Here is a 15,481-nt window from a genome sequence, read left to right as displayed (position 1 = left end):
GTTATCCAAAGTCTAAAAACAAGGTGGATGCAGACTGAGCCTACGAAAAAAATGACACTAGTCAATATTACCATGCCTGCAGTGCAGTTGAAACACCAGTCTAGAATCTTTCATATTCAGTCGAATTTTACATCTTTCTACAGACTTTTCCAAAGAGGACAACGATCGAAACACTGTCATTATAGACTGAAATATCAAATGATAATCTTATGTTTGTAATAAATATCAGCCTAAAATTGTACAGGCATTTTCTGTTCTCAACAGAAAAACTAAAGAAACTAGTTTTTGACATTTTCTTAAATAAAACATGTGGATTTCAGAAATCCACAAATTCTAAGACATGATTATAACTGGTTAATCTTAGATCCTCAGTCAAGACAACATCCTTCAACATCATAGCTGCTGTAGTATCAAACCAGTTTTGGGGTGCATAATTCTAACGCGAGTCAATGGTTCTACCTAAGTGCCTGCGAAATCTGAAATAATGTCTGAAGGGGCCACAGCATTAAAGCTGGATAGTAACAGGTACATTCAAGATAGACCTTCCCAAAAACAATGTCATCTAAACTTATTTCTTTTGTAATGGCCTTCAGTTTTAGCTCCACTATAGTTTTCATGCAATTTTTGTAACAATACTAGTTTTTCTCATATAAATAAATGAGACAGTGTATTTCAAATAAAATACCAATGTGAGATAATTTTATGGCTTGGCAGACACTGGTCACAAACTTCCTTATTTTACCATGTGATGTCTTTATAGTTTGACTGCAATATTTATGCCAATGTCATTATTTGACATATCTGTTACATTACATCACTGTAACAGTAATTTACAGTAACTGATAATCTTAGTTAAATAAAAAGTTGAAATGGTTAAAAAAATCCTACCACACCAATAAGGAAATACCATCCTAGGTTTGAGAAACATCCAAAACTTAACATTGTCTTTAATGGACAAAATCTCACCCTCGGTTGTGATTTCCTCATCCACAACTCAAGGGCATGGTAGATTCTATGACAATTTCCCCATATACTGGTATATACTAACTTACTTTCATGGCAATTTTACACCGGAGTGTATCATCACTGTCCTGAGAGGAGATATCACCTGAACCGTCATCATAGTGCTGGAAGAAGCTTGGAGCAAACAGAAAACAAGCATATGCTGACCTTGAAGAATTTACTGTTCTCAGTGCAAGCTATTTTAAAACAAACAAAACATTCAGATAAAATTTATACATTCAAGAAAGATTTCAACTTCACATATAACTTGACATGTTCAGTAGTTAATACTTTCATATTACAACATATTTCACATAATTATGTTACGGTAGTGCACTAATATTAAATGACAATCAGCAATTTATGTATTCTTTGTATGTTATTTCAGCATTCTCTACTTTTTAATGCAAAGTGACGCGTGCATTAAGCTATAATTAAGTCAGAAAAATGCTGATTTGCCTAATCAGAGTACATCATTACATGGATACTGCAGACTGTCAATATGGGTCAACTACCTTAACATTTAAGGCAAATGCAAATTGAAAATTAAGGAAAGAACAATAAAATAGATGAATATTTCATTTGTACCTTTACAACGTACAAATTTTAACCCCACTGTTGAATGTATCATGTATGATGAAAATCAGTTTAATGTTTTTATCTGTTGAAGCTGCAGAAGTAATGATCCCCAGAAAATCTGTTTGGTCATAAATAAGCAAAAGCTTGAGATTTCCTCAAAACAACATATGAGCCTCGCCATGAAAAACCAGCACAGTGCATTTGCGACCAGCATTATTCAGACCAGCATGCGCATCCGCGCAGTCTGGTCAGGATCCATGCTGTTCACTTTCAAAGCCTATTGCAATTAGAGAAACCATTAGCAAACAGCATGGACCCTGACTAGACTGTGCATATGCGCAGGCTGGTCTGCATCCATGCTGGTCCCAAATGCACTATGTTGGTTTTCTCGTGGTGCCGCTCGTATACATTTATACAGTAAAACCTGTATTAAGCAGCCAGCCAAGGGAGCTGCACTATCTGGCTGCTTAAAACAGGTGGCTGCTTCAAACAAAATTAGAACAGGAAGTTAACTTGAGAAGATAGCTGACTGGCTGCTTAAAACAAGTGACTTAATATAGGTGACTGCTAAGGCAACTTCAATAGTACTTATACCTTGGCTGACAGCTTAATACAGATTTGACTATACTTACACCATGCTCCAAAGGTTCAATGTAGAGCTCTTCTCCAATCTTTGATAAAGAATGAATGCCTCTTCCAAAAACTGTAACACAATTCAAAGATGAATCAGCTGAATTTTAAAAATCTCATCATACCAGGCTTAAATAAAAGTCTTGTTTGTTTGCCAATTACACCTGACCATTTACACTTCTGCCAGTCAGAGTAAAAAAAAAATGTTTGGCCTCAAAAAAAGCACAATTTAATTCTTATTTTTCCTCTTTTTTGTTCATACTTTTTTTGTCAAATATTTTTCCCACTGAATTTGCAGTCTGGATCATGCTTTTAATTCAAGTGTCCTTAATGACTGGAAGTGTTATGTGACTTCTATTTTCCGGAAAAAAACACAACAGAATAGAATCGTATCACCTATTATTTACTATATAATCTTGTGCTTGTGTAAAAAGTCCATGGAGACTGACTGATTATGAATATCCCTATTCCAAATTTTCAGCTTCATCATGTGCCTTTGTGTATCACAATTCATAGTGGAGCAGCTTAGTGTGAAAATCTAAGGAAATACTTCACTTGATGATACAAGTAAGAAATTTACACCAAATGTTCATCATATGACCCAGATTCAAAAATGATCGAGGGCCATCTAAAAATCATCCATTTTCAAGATGGCCTGCAAATTTCAAAATGGCTGCCAGAATTGAGGCAGTTTTCATATAATCAGGATCTGTAAGTTTCTAAAATATCATATTTGTTGAGCTGTAACATGTTTTTCTATCAGTTTGTTCCCATAAACTGATAGTTTTATTTTTAATGTTGCCTTTTCCAAATATAGACCCATTTAAGAAGGTCGCCATCTTTAAAATGACTGCCAGACTTTTAGATAACGTTCTTATCACGGCCAAGTATGAGTCTTCTACTTTCAGTGCTATAACCATCGACTATTGATTAGATCCTGGTCCCAGATAAACCTGAAAGCATATTATTATGACACTGGCCTGAAATAAGCTAATATGGTTTATATGGACGTCTCTTCTTTTCAATCTGTTCTCTGTTCTACCCTTCATTTCTTGCTTTGTTTCACTGAGAAACAGTATCAAAATCATGACAATACTGAACCATTGCTAATCAGCTGAAACAAAATCTTTAATTAAATGATATGTGTAATGATTCTATAGAATGAACTACAAACACTACAAGGGCACACTGATATAGTTCATAATGTCATGTTACTCAGCATAGGGTCCAGTGACAACTTCCGTACGTATATGTAACAAAAAAAAAACCCAAGTCATATCACATACAGCAAAAAATGATAATTCCTTGGCCTTCAAATTAAAAAAGTACATACTTTGTATTAACATATACCAAATTTGAATATGTCATTGTAAGTTTGAGTGTTTAAGTGTCTGTGCTTTTGTTTATATTCTATTTCAAACTCTTGATAATGTTGAAAAGAGTTTAATAGAAGACCTCCTAAACTATGGAATAGCTTTCTTAGATGCGTTGAAAATAAAACTCAACTATTGAGTTTTCGTGAGGATAAAACAAGACGTATCACTAATGGTGATGAAAACCCCCAGATATCAGCTTATTGTCAGAGGAACAGGGTTATTGAAAATATGATACATTGCTTTGTATACTGTACAAGAAGAAAATGTACAAAGACGCACAAAAATGGTGCGCAAAACTGTATAAGATCTCCATACTTCACTGCTGTACCTTAAAAAGAAGAAAGTAGGTCAAGATAAAGGTTACTGAAAATCAGTTTTGAAATGTTTGTTCAAAACTGTACAAGTGGTTCGAATTTTATGGCAATATCTTAAAAAAAGAAGAAATTAATTCAGTAGGTCAAGGTCATGGACAAGGGACCATTTAATCTGCTTTTTTAATCTTGTCTTTTGGCATTTTCTGTGATATGAAGGCTCCATAGCCACAAATGAAATCAAGCCTGCAACATTTTCGTTTATGTCGGGTTTGGAGACCTGTGGGTTTCCACTTTTTTATTTTATTACATCACCAAGGGTCATCAACTAGTTATACTTAACAAATAAAGTATGTTAAAATATCCAATGTAACTCTGTTCGTATTTGAAACAAATAAAGGGCAACAACTTAGTCAAAACTCATTCTAATGGAACGTGTTTTGCACATGCATAACTACACTTGGTACCAATGATAATAGTTATAACAAGGTGTGATAAAAGTCTGGCATACAATGACTGATAAGTAGCGTGGACATTTTTTCCATATACATATATAGAAAAAATAATAAAGGGCTATAACTATGTGAAAAATAACTCAAATGGAACATGCTTTGCACATGTACAACTTGACTTGGTACGAATAATAACTGCAAGGTTTGATAAAAGTCTCGCATATGATGACTGAGAAATAGCGAGAACAAAAGTTTTCCAAATACATATGAGCCGTGCCATGAGAAAACCAACATAGTGGGTATGCGACCAGCATGGATCCAGACCAGCCTGCGCATCCGCGCAGTCGGGTCAGGATCCATGCTGTTCGCTAACAGTTTCTCCAATTCCAATAGGCTTTAAAAGCGAACAGCATGGATCCTGACCAGACTGCGCGGATGCGCAGGCTGGTCTGGATCCATGCTGGTCGCAAACCCACTATGTTGGTTTTTTCATGGCACGGCTCATATAAAGAAATAAAAATAAAGGGCCATAACTAAATGAAAAATCAACATGCGCAACTTGGCCTTGTACTGATAATAATTACAAGGTTTGATTGAAAACTGGTAAATAATTGCTGAGAAATAGCGCAGACAAATTCCGTATACAGACGGACGGACTGGAATCCAGAATAGCCCCTAGATATCTCGGGGTATAATGATAAGGGTGCAAACCAATAAATGATCATAGCAACAAAAGCTGCCGATATTGTTTGCAATTTATATATAAACAGAAATGCGCTTGCTCCATGTAATCACAAAGAAGCGGATAATCGTATATTTGTTCATGCAAAGCATGCCTCATTGACAGAAAACCGAACAATTACAATTATTAGTTAGTTCTTGCTATGGCAGTGTACTGATGTTTTGTGGCTTGCTTACCTGGTCCTCACTCAGAGGCATTGCCATTGTTTCTTGCTTTTACCCGTTGAGAAACTGTTTCTGCATTTGTTGACAAGGGCAAGAAATCTGCATGGGAGGAATGGAATGTTTGTGAAACAGCTATAGTTCAAAGCATTTCATAGTCTCAGTGCTGCCAAATACATAATAACTGAGTAGGAAATGGATACATTAGAAACAAAATAGTTATGCTGTATGCTCGATCAAGCACGACATGCAAGATGGATGAACCTTGACTTGATTTGTTTACCCGGAAACAAAGAGCGTATAATGGGATTCGATCAACAAAAGGTGGTCTGAAACAATTCATCGAGCGAGCAATTTTTCAGGCAGGCCATGTCTGAGGTAAAGCAGCTGTTACCATGGAGGAACTGCCGCCTCCGTCAAACTGGGGATGGCTGAAGCAGAACAATGTGTGGATCCCTTATCGGATGGAATTGTCGGTTAAATCTGAATGCTTCCAGGTCCTTCAAAGGTGTGACTGCAAAAGGACTTCCTGTACCGGATATTGCAAGTGCCACCACTTAGGTCTGCTATGCACAGCAATTTGATGTTGCAACTGTTCAGAAAATGACTAAATGCAGTATATGCATATTTTTTTGTTTCGGCTAGAACACGATTTCCATTGTGTATAATTTCATGGGTATAGTAAATCAACAGAAATAGTTTCTTAAGGTTTGCCTTATAAGAAAATGTTGCTCTTGCCTGTGCAAGTGCTCACGCTGTCCTATTTCTTTATCCCCTCGTGGTTTATAAGACGCATTTTCTAAAGATGTTAATTTATTGCATTGAATGTAATCTGAGTGTAATGTATATAAAACTTATATTGGTTGGTGTACTCCAGATTTTACCATTGTTCAAAAACAAAACTGCAAGTTATAAAAACTTAAGTGTTGAGATGTCTAAGCCATACAAAATTGATTACAAATTAAAAGAGTATGAATACTACAGATTGATATTCTGTTCTAAACTGAAACGAAAGTGTATAAATAAAACCAAGGAGCTGCGTTCAATAAACGCTTGATGCCCCCCAGTGGCATCCTTATCGGTAGTCCAAAACGAGGTCAAGGTCAAACTGAGGTCAGGTGATGTTTGAAGATGAGGAATGGCCACAGTTTACATCTGTATTTGTATCAATTCATTCTTGTAAGGGGTATTGATGCTAGACGAAACGGTCCCATTTGGTTAACCAAGAGATGACCCATATAAAGCAAACTAAGTCCAAAATGAGGTCAAAGTCAAACTGAGGTCAGGTGATGTCTGAAGATGAAGAATGGTCACAGGTTACATCTGTTTTGGTATCAAATCATTTAAGTAAGGGTATTGATGCAAGACGAAACGGTCTCATGTGGTTAACCTCGTGTGGACGAAGGGACGTACGTACGAACGGACGGATGGACAGACAGGACAATCACTATATGTCTCCGGCATCCGTAGATGCTGGGGGCATAAAAATGCTATCGTTTTAATGTATTACATGCTTGCCTCAAATAAAGTACTGAAAAGTAAATACAAAATGGCAGCCATTTTGTTTTCGCGGCGGCCATCTTGAAAACGACATTATTTCAATTGGCCCTTGATCTTATATTAAAGCGCATGCCAGGTAGTTACTGTCCTGTAAATTTGATGCTTGTATCATCAACTGAAGTATTTATGCGATATCCTGCTCCACTAAACTGACACATGGAGTGTGTTAGAATGGTTACATGTTTCTATACACTCTATAGGGAAGCTTACACTGTAAGAAGTTTTTAGATATATATACATGTATATTCATTATTCATTACATACTTTTATCGAGAAATCTATGTGTCATTTATGCAAATGTAACAGGTATTTTTGTTACAGCTAAAGGCTTTCCATATTCATTAAATGGTTTCGGCGATGGATGAAAATCTCTGAAAACTGTCTGATTACTCTCATAAAGTGTATCAAATTCGAAGACTGTCAAGTGTAAAGTAAACCCTGGGAGAGAAAATACCAAGGTCCCAACTGGGGCTCAAACCCCGGATCTGTAGGCGGACACTCAACCACGTCGCTGAAGGGTTAACCCAACAGCAAGGCTGTTGGAAGTGGCCTATAAACCTACTATCACTACACTTCTCCCCCTTTACTTTTCAGAGCTAACCAGCTCTCCAGAATGACACTCCATGCTCACCACATGAGTCCATCAAACACTTCTGACACCATTAAAGTAAACCCTGGGAGAGAAAATACCAAGGTCCCAACTGGGGCTCGAACCCCGGACCTCGAGATCTGTAGGCGGACACTCAACCACGTCGCTAAAGGGTTAACCCAACAGCAAGGCTGTTGGAAGTGGCCTATAAACCTACTATCACTACAAGGGTATTAGGTGTATTTTGGTGTTCTTTCTTGAGCAAGCCTGCTAGATTGCCATCACACTGTGTTTCATTTGTATTTTCAGGTTACCCTTGGTGTTTGACAATTTGTTCCTGGTCTTTATATATTATTGTATGTACTTAATATAGACTTCTGGAGTCTTATTGATAGCAGAGCTACCGGTGCTGCAAAGCGGCGCCAACAGCGTCGCATTACGGTTAGACGTATGAAAACGAAAATGAATAGAGAGATCTAACTGTGTATACTATCGAGTTGAAAATTCGTGGTACTTTTTGGAATCGGTGTTGTTCGGATTTTTTCAAGTACACTATGCGCATAGTAATTAATCAATAAAGACGTCAGTAGACGCTTACTGTTTACGGTTGACAAAAGCGTCTCGCTTACTGTTTTGAATATTGAATAAAAATGCAAATGAGCATTTGATAATAAGAAATAAGTGTTAAATACATTTTCTACGAAGTAAAAGGAAATAAAATATATTATTTTTAATTTTGAAACGACTTTCGTCACGCTGCCATTACTGAACTTAATTATATATACGTATGTTTGTCCTGATTACGTCATGACTCCACAATGGTGCAGTGGTTAACCAGTTCGCGTTGTAATCCAGAGGTCGTGAGTTCGAACCTCACCTGAACCAGTTTTGTTTTTTCAATTTTAATTTTTTTATTTCAGTTTTTTTTTGTATTATTATGAGTTTTGAAAATATTATATAACTAAAGTCATTCATGTGAAATTTAACATGTGTTTAGTTTTGATGTCAGGTTCCACTGTAGTGCCTGTGTAGTAGTCAGCAGACATAACTTTAAAAAGTTTTAATAAGAATAACAGAAATTATTCAAATACGTTTTTTTGCTTTATCTTGGTGCAGATGTTAATCTATACCGAACTTTCTTTTGATTATATACAGAAAATTTTTGGAGTTTTCACATGTCGAGAATTAATCTTGATGCAGTCTAAAACATGCATTCAGAAATCATGAATTATCATTAATACTTATAATTTTAATAGATCTAATAGAACATAAACTTCCTAAACGAACCCATAATTCCAGATAATTCCAGCACCACTCCTTTAATTTTTAACGGGCACTGGTGATTTTTCATGGGAGCTCTGCCTTTTAGGTAGCACCTAATTTCATATTAGAACTTCAGACTCCTGTGCTTTAACACAAATAGAAAACCTTGTATAATACTAATAGAAAACAGAAAGTGCAACTTGTGGTTGTTGACCACTACAGTCAAAAAAATCCTCCATGACCAGCTAATTGGACTAGTGTAGGAAAAAGTGATGTAGGCTATAGATTAGTATATAAGTTGTGGAACCGGTATTCTATATAAATTAGGGAAACTTTTAATTAATGACGAGAAAAAAAGAAGATTCAGCATCGCGGAAACATGCGACATACGAGTCTGTACCTCTTATGTTATTTCCTGGAATGATACACTTCATTTTCTCTGCGTGTCAATTCATAATTAGATAAAATACTCTCATTATTGTGTATATATAATAACAGTCAATGAGAAATTTCAACAAATTTAGGCAAAATACAACTTAAATTCATTTTGCAGCCGCGCCATCCTGCATCATCAACATTAGATTATGATACAACAAATACGATTGGTGATATTTTTTCTAAATAACCAATGAAACAAGATTTAACAAAAAAGGTTTTAGTAAAACCGGAAGCGGAAGAACATAATACACAAATCTTGATACAATGGTAATTTTCTCCCATTTCCATCATTTTTCAGCGTTACTGGTCGTAACTTGTATCCCATTTGTAAATTTCATGTTCAGATTTATTATTTTACTTCTAAGTAACAAGTTGTCAGCATAGGTTCTACCTCTGATTGTGAAATAAATCATAGAAATGATAGTTTGGGGGGTGTGTCAGCTTATTCAAAGATTGAAGTTTGACCCTACCTAGAAATAGAATAAGCTTGTCATATTTAAACATTGTTTTAGTAATTTTGATATGTTCCTAAACAAGAAGGCAATGATGATGAAGGGCTGCAGTAGCTAAGCAAATACAGTCCCCTACTTGTGATAGTCTAAATAATGAGACCTCGGGCAGACCGATTTTACATTTTGATATTTTACGTTGTCTACCTAGAGGTCTAAACCAGAAACAATCAAAACTGTGGTGGAAACTGTGGTCGATTGAAATTACGATTTATCAGTAGTCACGATTTTTCTTTAGCCCTAACAGCTTACCTGTTGATTTAAATCATAAATAGTAAATAAAAAACATAAGAACAGGACATATTTATCAAGAATTTCTGTTGTAAAAAATTTAAACCTCTAACCTTTCAATCGTCTTCATGTAATGGCGGTTGGAGGCGTGACCAATGAAAACGCTTCGTGTAGTAATGTGTTTACCGGTGATCGGCCATTTTCCAATATGTAGTACACTCGTGTTAAACCTTGGCATTTTTTTAACTGCCATAGTTTGAATTTTTCTCAAGAAATCTCGGTAATATATACATCATTGAAAAGGAAAAATTACAGGCTTTCTATGTATGTATTTCTTTTTTTATCCGTTGCATTATTATAACATAATCCCTGCCCAAAGGATTCCATTGGGTGTTACTTACGCAAAGAAGAGGACAGTGCTACCACATTCTTTACCTTTTCTGGTTTGTACTCGGAGGCGGATATCGACAAGTCAAAATAATATAACGATATTCAACTCTTGAGTACAATTATTTGGACTACTACTTGTGAATGCAGCCACATACATTGTGTCTTGGGAACTGCCCAAACAGTGTCTCAGGAGGGCAGAGTCTCCAGGAACAAATACATATTTAGCCGTTTTAAAACCTAAAACACAATAAAAATCAAATGTGAGGGTTCTGCTATGTGAGGGTGCATTTTTTTTACATTTCCCTAAGCAAATTATAGATTCATTTTTGACATCAATTAGTGAAAGGGTTGTCATTACCATCAATTAATTAAATAAATATATATTGTGTGAGGGAGCTTGTTTTCACTTTTCCCTAAGCAAATCCCAGGATATAAGATATCAACAAAGGCAGTCAAAAGCATTAGTTTTGGGATTTTAGTGATATGCTCAGAACATCTAGAAACGCAACTTTTTTACCATCGATTTTTTTATACTTCCCTTTATAATTTCCTTGTACATGTATATTTGAATTATATCAAGGGTCCAAAATCATGTTTGAACAAGCACACAGTTGATAACATGTAAAACCATCATTTGCATTTACCAATGCAAGGTAATGTCGGTTAAAATATTACTGACTGTAGACCAAGTGTTGCGTTTCTAGATGTACTCAGTGTATAATTTGACCATAAATTATATCGGTTCTGGAAGTATTAATTATTTTTCAACATAATGATTAATCATCTCAGTGTCTCGGTTTCTTACAGCCCGACATTGACATTGTTTACATCTGGAAATAGATTTCTGTGCATGCACTGAGGTTAACAGTGTGCTGTTTTTATAATTGCGCATATTAAGTGTCAAACTTGATTTGTAGTTGGACCTCTCTCTGACAAGTTTGTTAAAATGGTTTTGCTTTTTGGGGCTGTTACAGCAAAAAGCAATAGAAAAATTCTTTTAAAATATTGTAATCAGAACTCTTTGTTGATTGTTTACCAAACTTGGTCAGAAGAGAGGCCAAAAGATCATGGTCCACCGCAAGTGTAAGACTTAGGCCCATTATGGCATCTTTTCTACTGTTTTTGTTGTGTTAGTTCAAAATGTTTGAAAAAAGTTGAACAGTCACAATAGGAAAATGACAAACATATATTTTTGGACACAGTAAAACTGAGAACAAATGCTCAATGTGTATGACTTATATGAAAAGGACAGACACTGTTTGGAAAAACTTGTGAAATATTCTGTTTTGTCACATGTTTTCAACAAATTTACTTCTTATTTTGTTACATTGAACTGTCATATAAGTTTGATATGGATACTTATTTTTTAAGTTAAACTAATTTTGTTTGTCTAATGCAGACATTCTTTAAGTAAGTCAGTGTCTGTGGATCTCATCGATGTCTGTACGAGTACAAAAGATATTTAATAACTGCTGACAATGAAATGTTTTCTGTTGTGTCATTTATTTTGTTCATGAATTTAAAGACAATTCATTGAGATGTGAGACAAAAGATTTTAGATGACTGGAAAACAGATTGTACTTTTGGGATTAAAAAGGCCACAAGCAAAATTGATGACAGCTTTTCTGAAAAAAGCTGGGTGTTCTGTTTGCAATAGCATTGATTTTCTTGTCTTGATTTTTCGAAGTACAGTCAAACCTGTGAACAAAGACCACTCTTTGGAACAAGCAAAAGTGGTCTTTGTTCACAGGTGGTCTTTATTCGGGAAGGGTCACTTCTCAGTTAGCCATTATCATGCTTATAAAAAGTATTTTTACAGCTTCTTGCTTTCTTTATTTTCTGTGTATTAATTCGGCTGGTGCAAACTTGCAAATTTTCAATTAAGCAGTAATTATTATGTTTGCTATAATGCAAAAGTCGTGAATATTCGGCGGATTTCAAATATTTTCATGCAGGAACGGTCCAGCTTGGTCGTTATTGGGGGGCAAATATGACCCTTGGGAATGAATTAGGCTGGTCGCGGTCGCCAGGTGGTTGCTATTCACGGCCTTTTTATGAGCATTTTTCTACGGGGACCAGAGACCGGTTGTTGTCAACAGGTGGTCGCTATTCACGGGTGGTCGCTAGCACAAGTTTGACTGTACATTTAATTTTTTGTAACTAAAGGAAAAATGACTTGTGTTGTAAATTTTGTGTATGTTGACCTGCAATGCTTTAAGTTTTTGTCTCTGTTTGTAATATATGGATGCATGCCTTCTACCAATAAAATTCTAATAAAGGTTTGAGTTTATGGTTTTGTGTTATTTCCTGTTTGGAAGGCAGTTCAATAGACAAACAAGATTATATTGCATAAATAAATTGCACAGCTTTTTGTCACTTCATAACTTGAACTTTTTTCCCTTTATCTACAGCTGGTTTTAGTGCTTGGAGATCTTCACATTCCACAAAGATGCTGTGGGGTACCAGCAAAGTTCCGAAAATTGTTGGTTCCTGGCAAGATACAGCACATCCTGTGTACTGGAAACTTGTGCACGAAGGAATCATTTGACTATCTCAAAACCCTTGCTAGTGATGTGCATGTTGTAAGAGGTGACTTTGAGGAGGTTTGTAAACTAATTTTGTTTCATTGAAAATTCCTTTGCATCTATAATCTTTATCATTGTTAGGCATCTTTTAAGTAGAAAAATATTACTGGTAGATTGCATTGGTTCTTTATACTTTAAATCTGTGTCGGCCACTCAGTCCAGGGGTCGTGGGTTCGAGCCCCACTGGGGTCACGTCCATGACTTCTCATATGACACCAGTACTGGGTTTTTTTTCCAGGAAGCGGACTCGAGAGTGGTTCCAAAAAGCTTGAAGCTTTCATCACAGTCGAGCTAAAGCAAATTAGTATAAACTAAATCTGATCAAAATTTTCTGTTCAGAAGAGCATTTGTGTCTGCATGGTTAATAAAATCTGTAAAAAGATCCTTTGGAAGCAAAGAATGCAACCAGTAAGACTAATAGCAGACTCGGTTTGATTGAGTCTGTCACTTACTTCGAATCTTCTGTCCATTTCCTGAGGTGATTAAAGTCATGCTTGCATTATCGCATGAGGAAGCCATTCAGCTGTCCAGCAAAAGGCTGGTGGTTCTACCATGGGATACCCCAATTGCCCATCTGCATTTGAAATAATGCCCAGCACAGCAGCTGGGATCTTTTTCTATTTGAAGCAGGGAAATTTGCTACAGTAACCTGAGCTGTGTTGATGTGACTTAAAATCAAACATAACAGAAGGTTGCTTTGAATTAATCTAAATGTTCTTATTATTGATGCATCATGCGTTTGGGAAAGGGAAAAGAAATACCAAAAGGAACAAAATAGTGGATTTTTGCAAACTAGCCATATGTTCACATAGATCAATCAAGCAAGACCACACAAAGAGCTCTACAAGCCTCCTTCAGCTTGTTGGTATAATGGCTCCCTGTGCCAATAACAAATTCTTAGACATTTTGGGGGTGGGTAGGGGGAGGGTAAAAATGCTCACTCTTACATACCGGTACCTGGAATACTGTTGAATATCTGTGCTAAAACAAATTAAACAAAATATTACTATTACTGTTCTTGAATGATCCATAGTTGATTGCTTCCTGTGTTTAACCATGAAACAGTTTACTGTGTATACCTGTTTATATTGCAGAACCTGAATTATCCGGAACAAAAAGTTGTGACCGTAGGTCAGTTCAGGATTGGTATGTGCCATGGACATCAGGTGGTACCATGGGGTGGCATGGAGAGTCTCGCTATGGTTCAACGACAACTTGACGTAGATATACTCATCTCTGGTCACACTCACAGATTTGAAGCATTTGAGCATGAAAACAAATTTTACATAAATCCTGGATCAGCCACTGGAGCTTACAGTGCTTTAGACAGGTAATTTAGCATTGTAATACAAATATTTTTACATATAAGATATTTGTCATCTGATACTTTAAATCTACTTGCAAAATTACTGTCTGTGCAATTTGCTCTTTCTTTATCACCTTTTGCAGGATCCTTACATTTTGTAATGGTAACCTTTCTTATCTGTTTCAGTGATATAGTCCCATCATTTGTGATCTTAGATATACAGCAGTCCACAGTTGTGGCTTATGTTTATAAACTGATAAATGATGACGTCAAAGTGGAAAGAATAGAGTACAAGAAAAACTGAAGCATCAAAATCACTGTAATAGACATGATATTGAAGAATTGTCCATAGTGGTATATAAGTGGAAGTGAAGGTTTAAAGGGATCAATTTTAAAAAAAAACTTTTCTAGCTGAGATTTTCCTGAAGAATAGTCTTAAGTCAAAAGTGTGTAACATAGAGGTTGTTGTTGACAATAGGACTAATCCCTTTCTTAAACTCTTTGAAATACTGATGTAGCAAGAAGTTTTTAAAAGATTTCTTTTTTTTTTGAGAAATAGTTCTGATGTTTTGCCTTTGAATGAAAGTTAAATGATTATTTCAGGTAAACATGAAATCTTTAAAATACTTTAAAAGGTACTGGGTATGTCACCTTCTTAACTTGAAAATACTGGAATGTAACATTTGAGGAGTTTGAAAGTTTTCCCATTTCTTCATAGGATCCAAGGATTGAAGACTTAATGTGCAATAGTTTACTTGTGTAAAATATCAGTGAAATAACTGTTGTTTGATCAATTTGTTAGGAGGTATCTTTTTATGTATCCCTTATTTTAATTCAGTTAAAGTTTATATATCTGAAATGTTTCCTAGTTTTTAAAATACTTTACAAATGTATGACCAGTGGGTGATTTCAACTGTCTTCATTAACCCATGAAATGAATCAGTTATGTCTTATTTCAGGAACATTTTGAGCTTTGAGGTACCAATTTGCCAATTACATGCAATATTTTGGTACCCGTCAGTTGAAAGTACTGGTAACAATGATTTCCAGAGGTTCTGGAAGCTCAACCCATTGCTACCCAAGAATTCATTTGAGCCATGCTTAATAGTAATATGCAAACAATACTTCTATGGTCAAGGCATTACTTTTTGTAGAAATAATGCGTACTTGAAAAAAAATGTTCACAAATCTACTGTTACATTATTCCAAGTTTTCAAAATAAGCATTCTTTGTGTACTTTAATTGTATCAAGTACTGGTAATGCACAAACTTTTTTATTTCATATTTGTGATATTTGTAGCGTGTATTTTGTTTTGTTGAGAGTACACTGTGAATAAATAAATATAGTTAAATTAAA

General features: G+C 35.6%; 2 protein-coding genes across 3 annotated transcripts in view; one reads left to right on the top strand and one right to left on the bottom strand.

Moving 5' to 3' along the window:
• The window catches only part of LOC123533620 (cell cycle checkpoint control protein RAD9A-like), a 24,345-nt gene extending 15,108 nt beyond the window's left edge, over window positions 1-9,237 (bottom strand). The window contains exons 1-4 of one of the 2 annotated variants that reach the window (XM_045315343.2): window positions 9,202-9,237; window positions 2,214-2,284; window positions 1,053-1,199; window positions 72-186 (exon numbers count right to left, since the gene is read on the bottom strand). In XM_045315343.2, coding sequence (XP_045171278.2) covers window positions 72-186; window positions 1,053-1,199; window positions 2,214-2,284; window positions 9,202-9,211 — 343 coding nt within the window. In that variant the 5' untranslated portion in view covers window positions 9,212-9,237. Of the gene's footprint in view, window positions 1-71; window positions 187-1,052; window positions 1,200-2,213; window positions 2,285-9,065 lie in introns of both variants that reach the window. The other variant, XM_045315342.2, reaches the window with a different exon arrangement.
• Window positions 9,231-15,481, top strand: LOC123533621 (vacuolar protein sorting-associated protein 29). The gene is made up of 4 exons (XM_045315344.2): window positions 9,231-9,370; window positions 12,645-12,836; window positions 13,913-14,148; window positions 14,311-15,481. The coding sequence occupies exons 1-4, from the start codon at window positions 9,368-9,370 to the stop codon at window positions 14,426-14,428; spliced, it is 549 nt and encodes a 182-aa protein (XP_045171279.1). The 5' UTR covers window positions 9,231-9,367; the 3' UTR covers window positions 14,429-15,481.

The sequence above is a fragment of the Mercenaria mercenaria genome, chromosome 12, assembly GCF_021730395.1.
Source record: "Mercenaria mercenaria strain notata chromosome 12, MADL_Memer_1, whole genome shotgun sequence".
NCBI classification, from domain to species: Eukaryota; Metazoa; Mollusca; class Bivalvia; order Venerida; family Veneridae; genus Mercenaria; species Mercenaria mercenaria.
The sequence above is the reverse complement of the archived record's forward strand: the minus strand, read 5'-3'. Positions and strand labels throughout refer to the sequence as shown.